The 17,040-nt window shown below is 40.4% G+C and overlaps 1 protein-coding gene across 12 annotated transcripts in view; it reads left to right on the forward strand.

The window, feature by feature from the left end:
* SOS1 (SOS Ras/Rac guanine nucleotide exchange factor 1) overlaps positions 1–17,040 on the forward strand; it is a 49,183-nt gene continuing 32,143 nt past the window's right edge. For 2 of the 12 annotated variants that reach the window (XM_054197467.1, XM_054197479.1), the window contains exons 1-6: positions 9–175; positions 9,107–9,232; positions 11,437–11,583; positions 12,131–12,295; positions 15,898–16,107; positions 16,611–16,754. In XM_054197467.1, the coding sequence (XP_054053442.1) occupies positions 89–175; positions 9,107–9,232; positions 11,437–11,583; positions 12,131–12,295; positions 15,898–16,107; positions 16,611–16,754 (879 nt within the window). In that variant the 5' untranslated portion in view covers positions 9–88. Of the gene's footprint in view, positions 176–342; positions 1,633–3,080; positions 3,302–7,163; positions 7,302–9,106; positions 9,233–11,436; positions 11,584–12,130; positions 12,296–15,897; positions 16,108–16,610; positions 16,755–17,040 lie in introns of those variants that run through there. The other 10 variants (XM_054197472.1, XM_054197476.1, XM_054197474.1 and 7 more) reach the window with 10 other exon arrangements.

Genomic DNA, 17,040 nt, shown 5'->3' on the forward strand with positions numbered 1-17,040 from the left:
CTCCCGCGGCGGCCTCCTCGCGGCGCCCGGCCCGGCCTGCCCGGCCCGCCCCGCCCGCCTCCCCGAGCGGGCCGGGCCCGGCGGCACCATGCAGGCGCAGCCGCTGCTCTACGAGTTCTTCAGCGAGGAGAACGCGCCCAAGTGGCGGGGGCTGCTAGTGCCCGCCCTCAAGAAGGTGAGGGGGAGCGGGATCCCCCGCCCCGGCGGGCAGGGCCGTGGCGGCGGCGGCTCGGCCCGCGGCCCGTCGCGCCGGCTCGGCCTGGCCTCGTCGCGGGGTGGGCCGCGGGCGGCGCGGCGCCTCGGCCGAGCCGGGGCAGCGGGGCCGGCCGGCGCTCCCCGCGCCCCGGAAGCGGCTCTGGGGGTCGGTCGTTGCCACCCTGCCAGGCGGGCGCCGCCGGGAGGGCGCCGCCGGCCCCTGTTGGCTTTGACAGACGGAGCCGCGGAGGTAAAAGCTGGCTAATGGGCAGGCGGATGCTCGCCCCCCTCCGCCGAGAAGGAAGCAAGTAGCGCTGCTGCGGGTTTCTGCTAGGCTCCCTTAGCGCCCAGAAGTGACACGGGGCGGGGGGGGTGGGGGGTGGCGTTATGAGGAACTACTAGCAGAATTTTGGTTAATTAGTGTTCGGGCTTAATGACTTTTTAGTTAAGCTTCTCTGAGTTCAAATGCCATTTTGCTGAGAAGGCCTCGTTAGGACAAACTAGCAAGTCTTGCTCCCTTGGGATGGCAAAGCTTGCACCTGTGGTGTGGAAAGAATTCGTTTGGAAGAGAGAAAAAGTGGTGAGGGCTCCCCTTCCACTTCTGCAGCCCGAGACCAGAAAGTAGAAGGCTTAAGAAAGAAGAGGTTTCTGACACCGTTGCGTGAACTGGCTTCAGATTGCAGAATTTGATGCTTTTTAGTTGCACGCAGCAATGCTTTCTGAGTCTGTCACTGTTACAGTGATTAACTGCAACTTTTGCATACAAGACCTGCTCCTAGGGCTAGTCGAACTATTGCATCCTGCAGTATGAATTGGAAGTCTCAAGTGTTGTGCTTGTACTGGTTCGGTATTTCTTCCTAATTTCCTCTTGCGATGTGTTGCCTTGCTTTTCTGGGCATGCTCTTTGAGGTCTTCAGCACTGCGGTTTCATCCAGTTCTTGGAAGTCTTGCTTGTCTCATCCGTAGTGTGTACTGTTAATGTCTTATCCCTGATTGATAGCCACTTTGAAACTACACTTCTGCACCAACCATACAACTCTCTGCTGCTTGTGGTGCTCGTAAGCGCTGGGACAGCCATCCGACTGGAGCTACCCAAGGTCTCAACCCCGCAAGAGCTTGTTCCTTTTGGAGGATGGTTTATTCCATGGTGTAGCAGAGGTTTATCTAATTTGGAACGAGGCTCGGTGCTAACTACTGAAGGACGTAGAGTGAGGATTTGAGGAAAGTATGGGAAGAGACTTTGGAATTACTTGCTACATCTGAAGCACAAGATTTCTTCGCAATGGACAAGCCATTAGTGGAGTCACCCTGCATTAAAGATACTTGCTGAAGGAGTTGGATAAATTCCTTGAGGGGGAAAAGGAATTCTGGAGTCTGAAGTGAACAGAGAAGGCCAACAATGACAAGCTACCAAGGATGACAAACTGGCCCTGCAAGGTATAGTTGTCTTGGTTTTGTTGTGCTGTGCTCTGTTTCTTACAATGGGTAGAGTGGTGAGGTGGAGTTAGTTCTGAAGGCTTCACGCTCAAACTTGCAACTGTCTGGCAGGTGTTAACTCTTTTAACCTTGGTTCTTCATGAGATCACCACCTGTTTCTTATCTTCTCCCAGGCTGTTGCCCTCTGTGCTCCAGAAGCATAGTCTTCTGCTGTTTGTTATTGCTGTCCCTGTAAAGGTAGAAATGAAGGATCTGTCCATATTGTTACCTGATTTACTGAACAGCTGAATACTTGAGTTACAGGAAAAGTAAATGGCAGACGAAAATACTAAACTATTATCTTCATGGCTTCTTCATTAATGGAGAAACCAAATTGGGTATTTTACTAACTTACTATATTATAATATTTACTAACTTATTATATTATTTAGCCCTGATAAAGGCCCCATAAAGTAATGAACCTGTTGTAGGTGGCAGGTAAAACTGTGAACATTGCAGCGTACTTGCTTTGACAATCATCTGTTGTTGTTCACAAGTCAGGTGCAATACTGCAGTTCTGCAGCCAGTGGGTCTGAGACACTGACCCATAGCTCTACTAGTCCCACACACTGGCCTCCAGGTACAGCTCATGTCTTTGGGTAGCAAAGTAGAGAAAGTGGCAGCATATGCCAATGAGGTCAAAGGGCAGAATGGTCCTGGAGGGAAACTAGTGCTGTGTGGCTTTGTCTGCTAAATTGCCAGAGCATGCTATTTCAGTAGGAGTGAGATTATGTGAAGCTCATGTACATCCTGTTGTTACTAGAGAAGAATCTTTCCTTCATTTCCCCTGTTAGCTGACCAGGTGCTGACACTCCTTCTCAGGTAGTGACAGCAAGCTGCTTTCTGAACTCTGCCTTGAAACCAGGCAGGTGCACGGATAGGATTGTGACGATTTCCTGCATAGCTGCAAATGAGGCTTAATAGTTTGGGCAGACCTATGTTGAATTAATATCTCCTATGAGGAGAGTGGTGTTTAATTTAACACTGTTAAAGTAAGTATACCAGGATGGAGTGTTTGCAGCTATTGGGGAAAGCTGCCACACGTGGGCTGAATCGTTAAAATACTATTGCCCTTTTGTAACTGTGAGTTGGCTTGCAATGCAGAGCTTAAACTACAGCCTCGGAATCACCTTCTTAAAAGATAGGTATTGTTGAATCATTGCAAACAACTCATTGGAAAAAAGAAAGCTATTTTGATTCTGGGTCTTTTTAATCAAGCAACAAAACGAAGACTATGTAGTAAATCTCTTCCTACATCAACAGATTCTTAGGAGACCATGCCTTGTATTTCATTAGATGTGAACCTTAACAATAGAACTGTATTTGCACTGAACAGCTGCATTTGTAAAAAGCAGCTATTGTACTATTCAGATCATAGTGTAATTCCTTTTCCTCCAATTCTCTTTCAGATGCTGTCAAGATAGACTCCAGTGCACTCAATCAGGAAGAAAATGATGTGTACTGAGATGCTACTCTGCCTGGTCACTGTAATTTTGAAGCAGCAAAAGAGAAGTGTTACAGAGAACCTTGGTTGCTGATGGAACACAGTAATTGTGATGATGAGGTACAAGAAAAGGAAGTAAGAATAACAGCTGGTGTCTGAAGTTGTAGTTGCAGAGATGGACAGAAGGTGAGATGCTGGGGCTGAAGACAGAGGATTCAAGACACATGAAACACCAGCGCTCTTGGGTGGCTGGCGATGGAGATACGTGGCTTTTAATACACCTTGGAAAAAGGACTCAGAAGGGACACTGCGAAGTGATGCCTCTTCCAGCATTGGGGTTCCTGCACTAGTGAATTTATATACTTTATTCTAGGAAAAACTATCCAAAAGTTTATAACTAAACATCTTTCTTTGTGTCTTCATCTTGCTTGTTTATGCAGTCAGAATTTCTCTGCATGCCTGTGACTTGCTTCTTCCCTGATATGTTGGTTTTTACGGTAGGCAGCATGTCGTCCTTACTGATCGATACCTTAAGGAATTCAATGATTGAGAAAAACAGAAGAACTTTCTTACCGTATGGATATTCCGCTGTTTGTGTACCTCAAGTTGTTTTGAATCAGTTGGGCAGTTCACAAGGGGTGCTCTCAGAATCTGTTGTGGTCAAAATGATTAGGCTGATGTGGCTTGACAGCTGAGGGGGATTTGCTTCGTCAACTGAGGAAGCTGTTCCAGACAGCGTGCTTCCAGGTACTCCATGTGTTGTATAGTCAGTCTTCTGTACCTTTCATGGAGCAAAAGACATGAGAAGAGCTGCTTCAGTGATTACAGAGTGCTTGGGAAGCTGTGGGTGACAAAGATACTTCTGCCTGACTTTTTTACTACCTAGTTCATCAAATCGATGACAGTCCAGTTGCCACTTGCTACTCAGAATGGCACTTATTCTTGGCACTGCTTCACTGCAGATATAGAACATGCTTAATTTCTGGTTGCTTTGGGTTCACTGTTCTTCTGATGGCTATGGAGGATGAAGTTAAGATCCTCCTACGGTTCAAGTCTTTAAGTTTTTTCACGTGCTCACTGGTGCAATGTAATATTGTTGCCTTCATACATCAAGAGAAATGTTAGCAACAATCTGAGTCTTGTGGCCTCAGTGAATTGTTGCTGAAGTGTGGATCCAAGACATTTGTGCTTGTTTTAATTTACTGGATTTTTAATTGGTCAAGATAACAAAACATGGGCAGGGTTGCCAAATATCAGCAGAGATGTACAAGAATAGAAGAAAAGAGATTTTTATGGAGTGTTTGCACCATGAGAACACTCATCCATGCAGGCCATACATAAAATATTTCATCCTGGAATGTTTTAGTGATAAGCAGTTGCTTGTCAGTAGTTTTGTAGTCATTGAGGGGAGATTAACAAAAGATATGTTGACTAAAAGTAAGGGTTATAACATCAGCAAAGACTTTCATAGTTACTGAAGAAACAACTTCCCTCCCTCCCAGAAAAACCTGCTCCGTGGCCAAGTCATTTCTACTAATAATCTGTTGAATAAACTGTGTCTGCGAAGGCTTAGAAAATTTTAGGTTTAGAGGAGGTTTAGAAAAATGCTTATAATCAGTAAAGTTTCACCCTTTCCCATAGTGCTTTGGAAAACAGATTGGTCTGTTGTCTCATTACAGCTTCTTCCATTTTATTATCAAAATGCTGTGGGAAATATGATGGGTTTTTCCCTTTAGGCACTTTCTTACAAGCACTTCGGCTTCCACTGAGTGAGACTGGCTGCATGGCAGTACCTGCACTTGCAGTGAAGTGCAGCTGTTCTTCAGCAGGTGTTGGGTTTTGATTTGTTCTGTGACTTCTTGCCACAATCTCAGTAGATGGGTAGTCTTGCCCAGATGTGAAAAAAATTATCTCTAATCAACAGTAGCTGCTTCATTTTTATTTCAGTTTGTTATGTCGCTTTAGAATGATTGCATTCTGTTACGCACTTTCCTGAAGCTGCTGGAGCTTCTGCTGCTCCTGATGGGACTCAGTTTGGTGGTGTTCTCTCTGCAGCCTTTCACGTGTAGGATTTTTCTGGTGTGTTCTGTATTTAGCAGAACAACTGGGAACCACAAACCTGATTGCATTGGTTGTTAACGATGATCTGGGAGTGTTACACTGGTGTTTGTGTCACACGTGAAGTTCCTTTGAGAAGTCTTCGGAGAGGTTTTTTCATTGTAAGCTGAAATTTTTCAGCTTTAGAATCGCCATAAATTAGGCCATGTGTGGAAGAGGTAACTGAAAACTGTTGCTAAGGAAGTGTGGTTTCGCATCAACCAGATTGTTAAATTCACTGTGTGAGTTTTCCTTTCTTGTCTGTTCTTGAACACCTCTTTCCAGTGCAGAATGAGCTACTGTGTGCCGGTCTAGACTCCGGTTTGGGTCATCTTGTGGTCTAGGTCCCTACTGCTTCCCATGAGGCTTGTGGGAGTGTTTATATACTAATTTATTATTTAGAGTTTTAAAGGAATGGTTTGAGAAAGCTTTACATAAAATAAGTTGCTAAGGGTTATAAAGCAAGATCAGATATATTTATCTTTGTATTACTCATTAAGCACTTTTTTTTTTTAGTTGGTTTCATGGACTTTTTCTGTCAGTTTAGGCTTATGGTTGCCTAATTTTTAAGTTGTTGCCATTCCTGATAGAAATGCCTTGCTTTTGTTGACTTTAAGGGAAGGAAAACAAAAAAAAGCCAAGTGGTCTTATCATAGGATTTTCCTGATGTGCTGTGGATTTTCTTAAGAAGACACTGCTTGTCTCTGCTCATGTTCTTAAACAGAGCGTGAAAAGCTGTTGAAGAAATGCTGGCTCTGATTATCCTCAAATAAAGAGAATGCTGGTCGTTTCCCTTTTGACAATTAAAAAAGATTGAGAAGACTGAACATTCCAAAAAGTGATCAGATGAGTGAAAACGGAGCTGTGGCGGCAGGGTTTTGTAGCTGATGTAGATTGTATTTGCCCATCAGAATTTGTTGGGGTATTCTGAAGAATCAAGGCTTTTGTGAAAAGATCTTGAGGTGCTCTTTTAGTAATTTCCCTTATCATAAGACAGACATTTTTGTATGTGTGTAAGGAGGGCAGGGATAGGTTCTGTCATTTATTTAAGGAAGAAGTTAAATGTTTAGATAAGAATCTTATCTAAACATCACTAGACTTTTCAGAAGTTGTTAGTCTGTTTTTATCGTGTATTCCTAACATAGGACTGTGAAGGATCTGGTGGGGTTCAAGCCATACTCCTTCTTTTCAAGGGTGATAAGGCAGGGTGGCCCAGTGTTGTTTTTGTTGTTTTGTTGGTTTTTTTTTTTTTTTAATTTAAAATCTGAGCTGACTTTATGAGAAAGATGGAAACCCCCTGGTAACTTGATCTTCTTTTTTGAAATTAGTCACGTGACCGTGTATGCTAACAGATGTGCTCATTTCTTGTCTTCTCTTACTAAATCTTGTATCTTACCCAGTCTTGCATCACGTCTTAGATAATGGACTTCTTGGGACTTACTTTGAGTACCCTCAGATAACGCTGTTTCATTCTTAGTCTAAGCCTTTAGGTACTACAGTAGTGCAGATACTAAAATTACACGTTTCTACAATAATGGTACACCAAGCTATCCTGTAATTTTCCGTGTTAGTCTAGTTGTTTTCTTGCTTTTGCTTGTATGACTTTGAACCCTAAATGATACTAAATCTCAATTAAGTAGCATTGAAGCTTATTTACTACCTACCTATATAGATAAACTACGCTGGCAAGCCAATGGCGCCTCATGATGTTTTCCTCTGAGGAGGTGGATATTCTACTAAAGTAGAGCTTGATAGAGCCAGAAGATGGTGGCCTTTGAGAAGAATGATGTAACTGGCCCCAAACATAAATGCTTAGGAAAAATGTTTGGAACTTTATCTCCCGAACTGGGAGTAGGTTATCGCTGTTGACTCTTGTTTCAGCTGACTATGGATAATGTTTCGGGTCATGGCCTGATCTGGTATTTTTGTTTGTTTGTTCTTATTCCTCTAGACTCTGTGTTACAGACCGAAAGAGTTGTGATGAGGCTATTTAAGTCTACAATCTGTTTTCTAAGCAAAGGAGAAAATAGAGCTGCTCTTCATCACTCCGGTTTATCATGCTCTATATTTTTACTGTCGGATTGACTTGGTAATTTAACACTTCTCGAAATACAAAGTGCTACAGTATACTGTAGAGACAATGTAATACAAATTTGTCCAGTTCTGCTTTTAATAAAAAACCATTAAAGGCAGCATCTTCCAGCAGCTCAGATCAGCTCTGATCTTTAAGAGAATACTTCTGCAAGTCTGTAATTTCTGGTATTATGGTGTTCTAAGCTGGTACAGTATTTCAGGTGTCAGTGTTTGAATTGTAAATAGTGCTTGGGACTGCTGGGCATGCTGTTACTCAGGTACCTCCACAAACAGACTCTGTAGCTGTGCATGGTGAAGTTCTTAGGAAAAATGAAACTGTTGGCATAGTCAAAATTGTTGCGTTATCTGGTCAAATGAAGAGAAGTTCTCTTGTTCTATTTTTGCCAGAATGCTTTTAAGTTAGAAAAGCAATAACTTCTGTAGATGTTCTTTAAGACCTGCTGCATAAGGGTATGCAATCTGCAAGAAACTAAACACATGATATTTAAATCTGAATAGCAGTTAAATGAGCACGAGGACTATGCCCAGACATGAAGTTTTCAAGCTAATGAGTGCCTTAGCAGGCAAGTGCATTTCTATTTGAGGCTGTTGTGTGTTTGAACTTCATAACACTTAATTCTTGCAATAACTCCAAACAGGAATGAAAACTCAGGTGTGAAATTAAATAATTATGGCACCATTATTTGAATATAGACATGGGTTTAATATTTGGATGAGACAGATTGTTGGGTTTTGGTTTAAGGTGGTTAAGCTCTTGTGTTAGTGATTGAGAGAACTGGAGGCATTTTGAGTTGTGTGCAGTGGAAGGGTAAAATGATGAAATTCGGGCTTGAAAGATGCGTTGCGAAAGTTAGCAGTCAGCTTGTTCTGGCATAATATTTGCCATTGGTGTAGAATTGAGACTAAACTGCCTGTCAGCTTAAGCTCTGAAGCACTGAGCTTTACATACCTGAAACTTAAAACTGGTTAAAACTGTGCTATTTTGTGAACTACAGAAGTGCAAAGGAAAGCTATACTGGAGGCTTGTTTCAGAAGTTAAATGACTGTCTGGAGAAATAATGGGAGGAGCAAGGAGGATCGTGCCTCAGTGGGATTTACACCAGTGAGAATTTAGAGACGCTTAGGACATACAAGTAGATGTATAGTTGTGTATTTCAAAACCTCTGAACTGCCACTTAATGCCAGGACAGCACCTTTTAGTGGTTTTTGAAGTGTTTTTTACTCTAGAGGCTGTCATCTTTGTAAAAAATCAGTGTGGAAACAAACCTAAACCAATTTTATTTTAGTGAGAGCTAATTGAGAATGGACCAAATAATTTGAAGGCTAAATACTGCTGAAATCATTGCTGGTTTTGTAGTGTTCCCTGTGAAAAAAGTTCTGTATTTTGTTGTTATAGATTGAGTGATGAATAACGAATTGTACAAGGGAGAAAACCCTGTCAGAAATGTCTTGTCCAAAGAGTGGTTTAAGAGCTAGGGGAGAAAGATAAATATATGCAGGTTTTTAAAACAGTTTCCTAATTGCATTGCTAAGCACTGTTATTAATTAGCTGTTTTCTTGACATTAAATGTCACTTACAGTGATTTGAGTACATTGGAGATTTATATTTCTGTCGGGTGTAGATGAGTGTTTCAGTCATGTTGGTCTGGTGTGCCTTAATAGAGCAATGTTTTGGGGTTGGATTTTTCTGAGCTGTTTGGCTCATTCTTTTGTCATCTTTTTTTTTTTTTTTTTTGCAAGTAAAGCATGTGGTTTGGGGAAGAGCAAAACTCAAAGCTTGAATTCTTCTATTTCCTATAGGTTCAGGTGCAAGTTCATCCTAAACTTTCCTCTACTGAAGATGCGTTACAGTATGTGGAGGAGTTAATTCTCCAGTTGTTAAATATGTTGTGTCAAGCTCAACCAAGAAGTTTTCTGGATGTAGAGGTATAGAGAATAATTATTACAAATCAGTAATAATTTGAACCGTTACATGAAAAGTTAAGATATTAATCATTTCACAATGTAAAGGGAAAGTAGTAATTATGTATCTTTATGTAGCAGAACCTTCCACAGGAAGCCTGCTGAGTTACCTTTCTGATTTTCCTATCAATTTAATTTGTTGTTCAGTGCACAGTAGAACTCTCTCTGATCTGTATTACTGTATAATAGATGGTGAGTGTAACTTGTGTACAAAAAGCTAACTGGTTCCTTTCAAAAGACCTTTTTTCCTCCACTGATGATGCCTGCAAACTATAGCTGCTTAGTCTGAGGCTCTGTGTTGCTCTCTCAGCGTGGTGATTTAGGCTGACATACCCCCTGCTCTCCAGGAAATTTGAACAACAACAGTTCACTCACTTTCTCAGAACGAGTTGAGGAACGTTTCTTTCCTTTATATAGAAACCTCTTCTCTTACAGTTCCCTTTTCAAAGACCTACAACCTGTGTTGCTCAGCAAAGCAGCTTGATGTTTGAGAAGAGGGCTTGATCTGAGAAGAGTTTCTCTATCTGAGAAACAAATTAGTTACGCTAAATGAGTTAAGCTTGTAAGCCCATGAATATTTTGGTAGCCATTTGTGCTTAACCAAGACTTTGGTGCCACACTACAGACTCTATGTGCCTGGTGGTTTCCAGTACTCAGGGGCTGTGCCTGGTCCGGGTTGGGTAACAAAACAAGATGCAACTTCCTTGCGTTCTGAAGAAAGTGGACTAATGGCAAAAAAAAATAATCTGTCTTTGAGCTCAAGATCCATTAATTTCGCCCTTCCTCTTCTCTTTTGAACACTGACACCTCTAATGGTGTTTCCAGTATCCCCTTTAATGGCTGGCCTGTTTTGCAACATCATTCTGGTCTGGCAGCTCAAGAGACAAGAGGTTTGTGGAAGATTGTTTAATGCTGTGTTTTAAACAATGCTAAAAAAAAACTTGACACACAGCATTGCATTATGTGTGCATTATGGCTGTGAAGTCAGGGTGAGAAATGCAAGAATTAGAGATGATCAAGCAACCTCAGTTTACCTCCTTTGTGTTTATGCATAGTGATGCTGTCTTTAATTATATGGTCACACACATTTATTTTTCCCCAGGACACCTTCATTGTTCAGTCAGCAGGCTGGACTTTGTTAGGGGAGTGACTTGATATTAGATAGTGAATGAGACTTCTTTTTTTTTGGTAGGACCTCTGCTTTCCTTTTGCAGTAGTGTTATGATGAGGGGAGAAAAAGAAAAGCCTGTACTTTGGAAAGTTGGGTGCCACCTTTATAGAATTGTATTCTGTCCCAGTTTTTTGTCAAAAAGTTTTTTTTGTTTGTGTACCTTGTCCTGTACCTGCTCTTTGTAAGTGGTCATTAACTTCATCTTCCTCATTTCGTGGTTGCTCAAACGGGGGAGTCATATTTACATAAGTGAGCACTTGCAACCAAAACAGTCAGTGGGAACTGTAGTCTGAAAAAATAAAATGTGATGTAATCTGACAAATCAGATTTCTGGCATCTCTGAACACCAGGGCTACCAAAAACTGTGAAGCTTTTGAACCTCCAGAGACCTGTGTGTGAGTTCCAGCAGGAGGGTTGCTTAATGCATGGGAGGGTGTAGGTGTCCTCAGGCACCCTGGCTGCTGGAAGGAGTAAATAAAATGGGGTATATATGGTCCAACTGTAGGCTATGAAACTGTTTTAAAATATGGGAGTGCTGTTGGATGTTCTCTTTTCCTGTTATGTTCATTGCCATTGTCAGAGCAGTTTGCATGCGTGCAATCTAGACCATGTGCTGACCAGTAAAGGTGAAGCAGAAAACTCATATCTCATTCAGTGACCATTCTGTAAAGCAAATAAAATGCTAGGATAAAATGTAGTTGTGTATTTAAGTGATGAATTACCAAGCATGTGCACAAGGGGAGCAAATTGTGCCTGCAATGGCAACTTAATTCTGGCATTTCTCAAACTTTGAGCACCTGATTATTCTATGATAATAATATTCTGATACAGCTTTATGAATGTAGTGAGTACTGTGTACCAAAATTATGAAATTTACACGTTGTACAAGCTTTATAGCTGAAATACTAATATTAGCAAACATTCCTTTAAGTAATGGAAAGCGATTTGATAATGTAGTAACTGCTAAGCTCATTCAGATTGTCCATTTACCCTTTAGTCCTCTTTTTTTAAGGATCGTGTTCAAAAAAGCTTTCCCCATCCTATTGATAAGTGGGCAATAGCTGATGCCCAGTCTGCTATTGAGAAGAGGAAACGAAGAAATCCGTTATCTCTCCCAGTAGAAAAAATCCATCCCTTATTAAAGGTAAGCAGTAATGTATCTTGCTTTTAGAATGCAATTAGAAGTTGACATCTTTGTTTCATGTAATGGCTGTATGCTGTCTGAAATGTAAACAAAAAGGAATAAGAATATCTGTGTTTGTTACATAGTTTTAAGTGTTCCAGTTTAGTTAATTGCATATATTCCTTTTTTACTTAAACATTAGTTAGTTCTGTACTGGACAAACAAAGCCAAGAATTCATTTGCTATGCATTTGGTTGTTCTTGTTTCATTTTGCATGACTAAGAAAACACTCAAGAAACTTCTGGAAATAGCCCTAAATATTTAAGTGAGGTTTTTGGGGTGCTAGTTGGCTGTTGTCACCTCTACAGTTAATAGAGGAGCATCTACAATGACACTTTTCTTCTCTAGGCCTACACACTGCTGTTTTTCTATTACTAAAATAGACTGTGAGTATGTGGAGCTTGTTTATTGAGTAGGGTCTTAAACTTACTGATTTTAGTTGTATTTCATTTAGTGTGTATTTCATCGACTGAGTAACAGTGGAATGCTTTTTTTCCCACCCTTTCAGGAAGTTCTAGGCTACAAAATTGACCACCAAGTATCTGTTTACATAGTGGCAGTATTAGAATATATTTCTGCAGACATCTTAAAATTGGTTGGGAATTACGTGCGGAATATAAGACATTATGAGATTACAAAACAAGATATTAAAGTAGCAATGTGTGCTGATAAGGTAAGCCTAACTCTTGTTTCTCATGTTAACAGGAAGTTTTAGTTAAGTTTTGAGAGTACAATGTCTGTTCCTTATTGAGTACATGGAGTATTGTAGCTTTGAAAGAAGAAATTACTGCCATAAAACATGGTTCCAGTAAAAGAGAAAGCCACCAAAAATCTAATTGAGCTTACAGAGATGTTGCTTGTGCTTATTAATAATTAATAAATTAATTAAACATCTCTTCTTTTTGATATTACTTGCCTAATCTCAGCAATGTGTGAATGCTTTAAAAATTATTGTGAAGCAGCACTAACTTAAAACTTTAACATTCCGAAGCTCTAATAGTGGAGCCTTATTTTGTAGCTCGAAAAAAGAAGGCTGAAATTAAGCTTGGGTGTTCTCCAAAAACAAGTAAGACTGTATTGCATGTAAAAGGTAGTGTTTTGACGATCCAGCACTTTAAAACAAACCCACTTGCATTAGCATCTCAGCCTAATTGTTCTTAGGGGTCCACGTTTTTCTCTGCAGGTAGTCTTTTTTGTAGCTTTAGAAGATTCATTAGGTTTAGACTGGAGTTGCCTTTCTTTCCAGCAGTGATAGAGCAAGGTCCCCTGTCAGTCTTTCAGGTGCCTTTCCACTCTAGCTTCTGTGGCCACCTCATTAGCATCTCAAGTTTTTCCATTGTTTAAAAAACAAAGCTTGAAGTTAATCCTTTAAGGAATGGCACAAGAATCTCAAATCTTGCTGAAGTCTTTTTCAGCAGAAGAGTTTTCAGATTTATCACCTCTCTTCAGTGTTTTGTCTTGCTCCATGTTAATCACTGTCTTCAGCTGGGATCATTTCAGTGTTCTAATGAATACCTTTATCTTGTTACTGCTTGGTCCTTTTTAATCCTACTTTCTTCACTTTTCTTTACTCTGTCTTAAAATATCTTGTGAGGTCTTGAAAAGTCAAGTACTTCTCAGTCAGGACAGTAGTCTTGGTCACTCCTGCTTTTGGGCCTATCTGCCTGGGTCAGTAGGGCAGGGTTTGAAGGTGTGTGTTTGAATGTTTGTTGTAGAATAATAGCAGGAACAAGCCCTGTTGCTGCGTGCTTCTTTCTATCCTAGGAAAGGTGTTGAGCAGAAGAGCTCTGATGAATTGATTTAGGAACTTCCATTGGAGGATCTCTTTGATATGTACACAGAAGAAACTTTTGAAAGGCTCTAGAGCAGGCCTGTTGGTTTGCTCCCTCATCAGAACAAGCCATTGAAAGGTGCTCGCAAGGTGTTTTCTTTCCAGTTGCATTGAGAAGCTTCGTAGTATATTATGTTCATACCCATTACATGTCTTCTGCTTGGTTTCATTATTTGAACCAAAACAGCTAGAGCAGTTTCTTGGCCCTGTGTGCCATTTTTCTCTCAAGCACTTTCATGCTTGCTTTTGTGCCATCCATCTATCTCGAAAATCTTGCCTTGTCTGTGAAAACCAAACTCCATTAAAATGCAAGCTGCTTTTCTTTTACTGTCTGCTCATCCTTCTGATTGCATTAAATTCAATATCTGGGATACAGTTATTTTAATTTGTTTCTGTGGATTTCATGGTAGTGAGATACGCACCTTGTGAATATAGCCTGGAATCTTCTAGCTCATGTATGTGCTAGAACTGCAAGTGAAGTTACAAATGTTGGAGCCTCCTTGAATACCTGCATTATTCCATGTAATTTCCTACAGTAGTGACTCTGTACTGTCCTATTCCCCAGAATTAGTTAGGGTTCTCCTTATAACCTGAGTTACATGTACATTCATTGGGTTTGAAAGATGAATTACCTTTGGTTCTTAGAGCTTCAGAAGAAGTCAGTCTTAATGCAAAATGTCCATTGCTGTGCTTTCAGAGAAGCTTAAGATGGGGGTGTGTAGCAGGGACCTTTGAGTCACTAGGAGAAAGAATCTGCTGTGTGCCCATTTCCCTCCTCACTAGGCCTGTATGTTTTTGAGGAGTGTTAGGACAAGACCTGGGTGAAGAATGACTGTTGTAGGTAGGTGCGTTTCTTCCAGTATTCAAATCTGAACCTACCAGACCATCTCTTGAACTTACAGATCTAGAAGTGTTTTCTTGTTGATTTGTCTAGTACCAGTAGTCAACAGCTTGGTTAACTGACATGTCTTCTGGAGAAGCGCCTGTAACATGATTTAAAGAGAAGGCTTCTTCTGTATATACCAGAGTAAATGTCATGTTTGTTGTGGCTCATTCAGAAGTTTAATTCTTGATCTCCAGTTCTATAATTACTTTGAAAAACACTTTTTCATTCAGTTTTTTGCCATTTTAAAAACTCTAGTTTGTGCTTAATGTGTTGGCCTTTCCTCCTGTGGTTCTCAGAAGAGTATTTACAACTCTGATCCTGCAGTCTTTTCCTCAGTCTTCTCAGTGATGGACAGCAGTCACATCGATCTCTGCAGTAACAGGCGTAGGTTGCCATGGCTTCACCTCCATCTGTTTGGAAGGGAGGCTGGCAAGCAGCACTTAAATTCTCATTTATTTTGAAGTTCACATGTATTGTTTGATACACTTCACAATTTCCTGGAAGTGGTGTAGCTCTGGGCAGCATATTTGTTTTATAAATACTGTCCCATCTATCTATTTCAGGACAAAGTCATCTTGTATGTTCAACTACATCTTATGCTGGCTTGTTGTTACGATTTGGTACATCACTGTACATCATTGTAGATTGTTTGTGGACCCTCTTTAGGTTTTCTTTCTGCTAATGATACTTCAAATTAGGATGCCTTTTTCTAATTCGCAGTCAACTTATTTAGCTTACCTTTAAGATGTTCACAACCCAAAGTGTTATTTCTGTTTGCCACTTGCTAAGTCATTGTAATGACTCCTGGCTCAGATACTATGTTTGGAAGAAGTGCTCAGTGATCCACTTCTCTTGAGAAGTTCGAATTATTAATTGCTTCTGTTTGGTAAGCCTTGCTTATGTATGAATTGGGACTTCTGGTAGTCAAAGTTTTTAGAGCTCCTTTTGTCTGTGTGCTTCTGCAATGTGACTGCCACCTCTTCTGAAGCTGCTGCCCTTCCTCAAGGGTCTGTTTTAACAAGAGAACTCAGGAGTTATTAAGGACAGAAACCAGGCCACAAAAAGTGTGTAGGCAGGCCAGTATTCATTGCAGGTAGATTACAGGGTTCTGAGCATGATCGTGTTTGACTTGCTGTTAAAGCTAAAGCTGAAAAGCCAAAGCATGCATGTTTTTTGACTACAGATGATATAGTATCTTCAGAAACTTAGGTTATGTATGGCTAATTCAGAGTAATAGCATACAGCTAAATGTATCTGTATACTTCATAGACCTCTTAAAATTGTAATTGGTTTTAGGAGCACATTCTTGGTGAAATGCCTGGATTGGTCTAAATGACTGGGAATTCTTCAGAAATTGCCACTGCAAATAATGGCCTGCAAATTCACAGCAATGAATATTGCTTTTGTAATGCTCAATCAATTGCAGAATGATAATACTTAAATCTTACTGATAATCAGTCTGATTTCATGGGAATAACAGATTTCCTTTACTATAACTTACTAGTAGATCTTGAAAAGAAGTTCTCACTCTGTGGATTTCCCTCTCTTTGCTACCTAGGTATTAATGGATATGTTCCATCAAGATGTAGAAGATTTAAGTGCACTAACTTTATCTGATGAGGAACCCTCTGCCTCAGGGGAGCAAACCTATTATGACCTAGTGAAGTCATTTATGGCAGAAGTTCGACAATATATAAGGGAACTAAATCTCATTATCAGAGTTTTTAGAGAGCCATATGCCTCCAACTCCAAACTATTTTCATCTCACGTAAGTATTGTACAGACTACAAACAAAAAAACCCCTTACTACAATATCTGTAAATCTAGATGAATACTTCCAAACTTAACTATTGTCCAATTTAACATATCAGTAGTAGAGGAAGCACTTGTCTCAAGTTCTGAGATGGTAAAGGAGCACTTGTGGGGAAGCATGGGTTTTGTAGAATTGTGGAAGAAACTACCCAATTTACTATATTCATTTGCAGGCCTGTAATTTAAGATTTGTCACTCTTGATCTTTGCCACGTTTGAGTCGTTGTAAACTTTTATGTATTTATACATATATACAGTCATTATTTAAAAAATAAATTCTATGATCTTATATAGGTTATACAGAAAGAACATAATAAAACATACTATAAAATTTTGTTGTATTGAAGGAAGTGCTTGATTTTAATGTCATAACAGAGTAGCTTTGCACATAACATTCTTCCTCTTCGAAATGGTGTCTAACTCCCTGTTGATTTTTGTCTGGTTCTGTTGTGTTTTGTAGGATGTGGAAAATATATTTAGTCGTATATCAGACATTCATGAACTTAGTGTGAAGCTATTGGGTCATATAGAAGACACTGTTGAAATGACAGATGAAGGTAGTCCTCATCCGCTAGTAGGCAGCTGTTTTGAAGACATGGCGGAGGTAAGAAAACAGTTGGAATTTTTATATCTATTCATATGTATTTTAATGACTTGCACTTAGCTGCCTTTGTTTAGGTTGAGATCTCTTCTTCCAGCCCCACCATAATGATTAGAGTGCCCGTTTTTGAGACTGCTTTTGCCTTTTCAGTCTCTGAACCTCACTTTTTAAAGGACTATTTAAACTTTAGAGAGCCGGGGTGGGGGGACCCAAATACCTGTGACTAGACTTGGACAGGAATGGGGGTATCCTGTAAATTGGCTGTAGATCAGGATTGCTGCGGAAAGAC

The sequence above is a fragment of the Rissa tridactyla genome, chromosome 3 (assembly GCF_028500815.1).
Source record: "Rissa tridactyla isolate bRisTri1 chromosome 3, bRisTri1.patW.cur.20221130, whole genome shotgun sequence".
Lineage (NCBI taxonomy): Eukaryota > Metazoa > Chordata > Aves > Charadriiformes > Laridae > Rissa > Rissa tridactyla.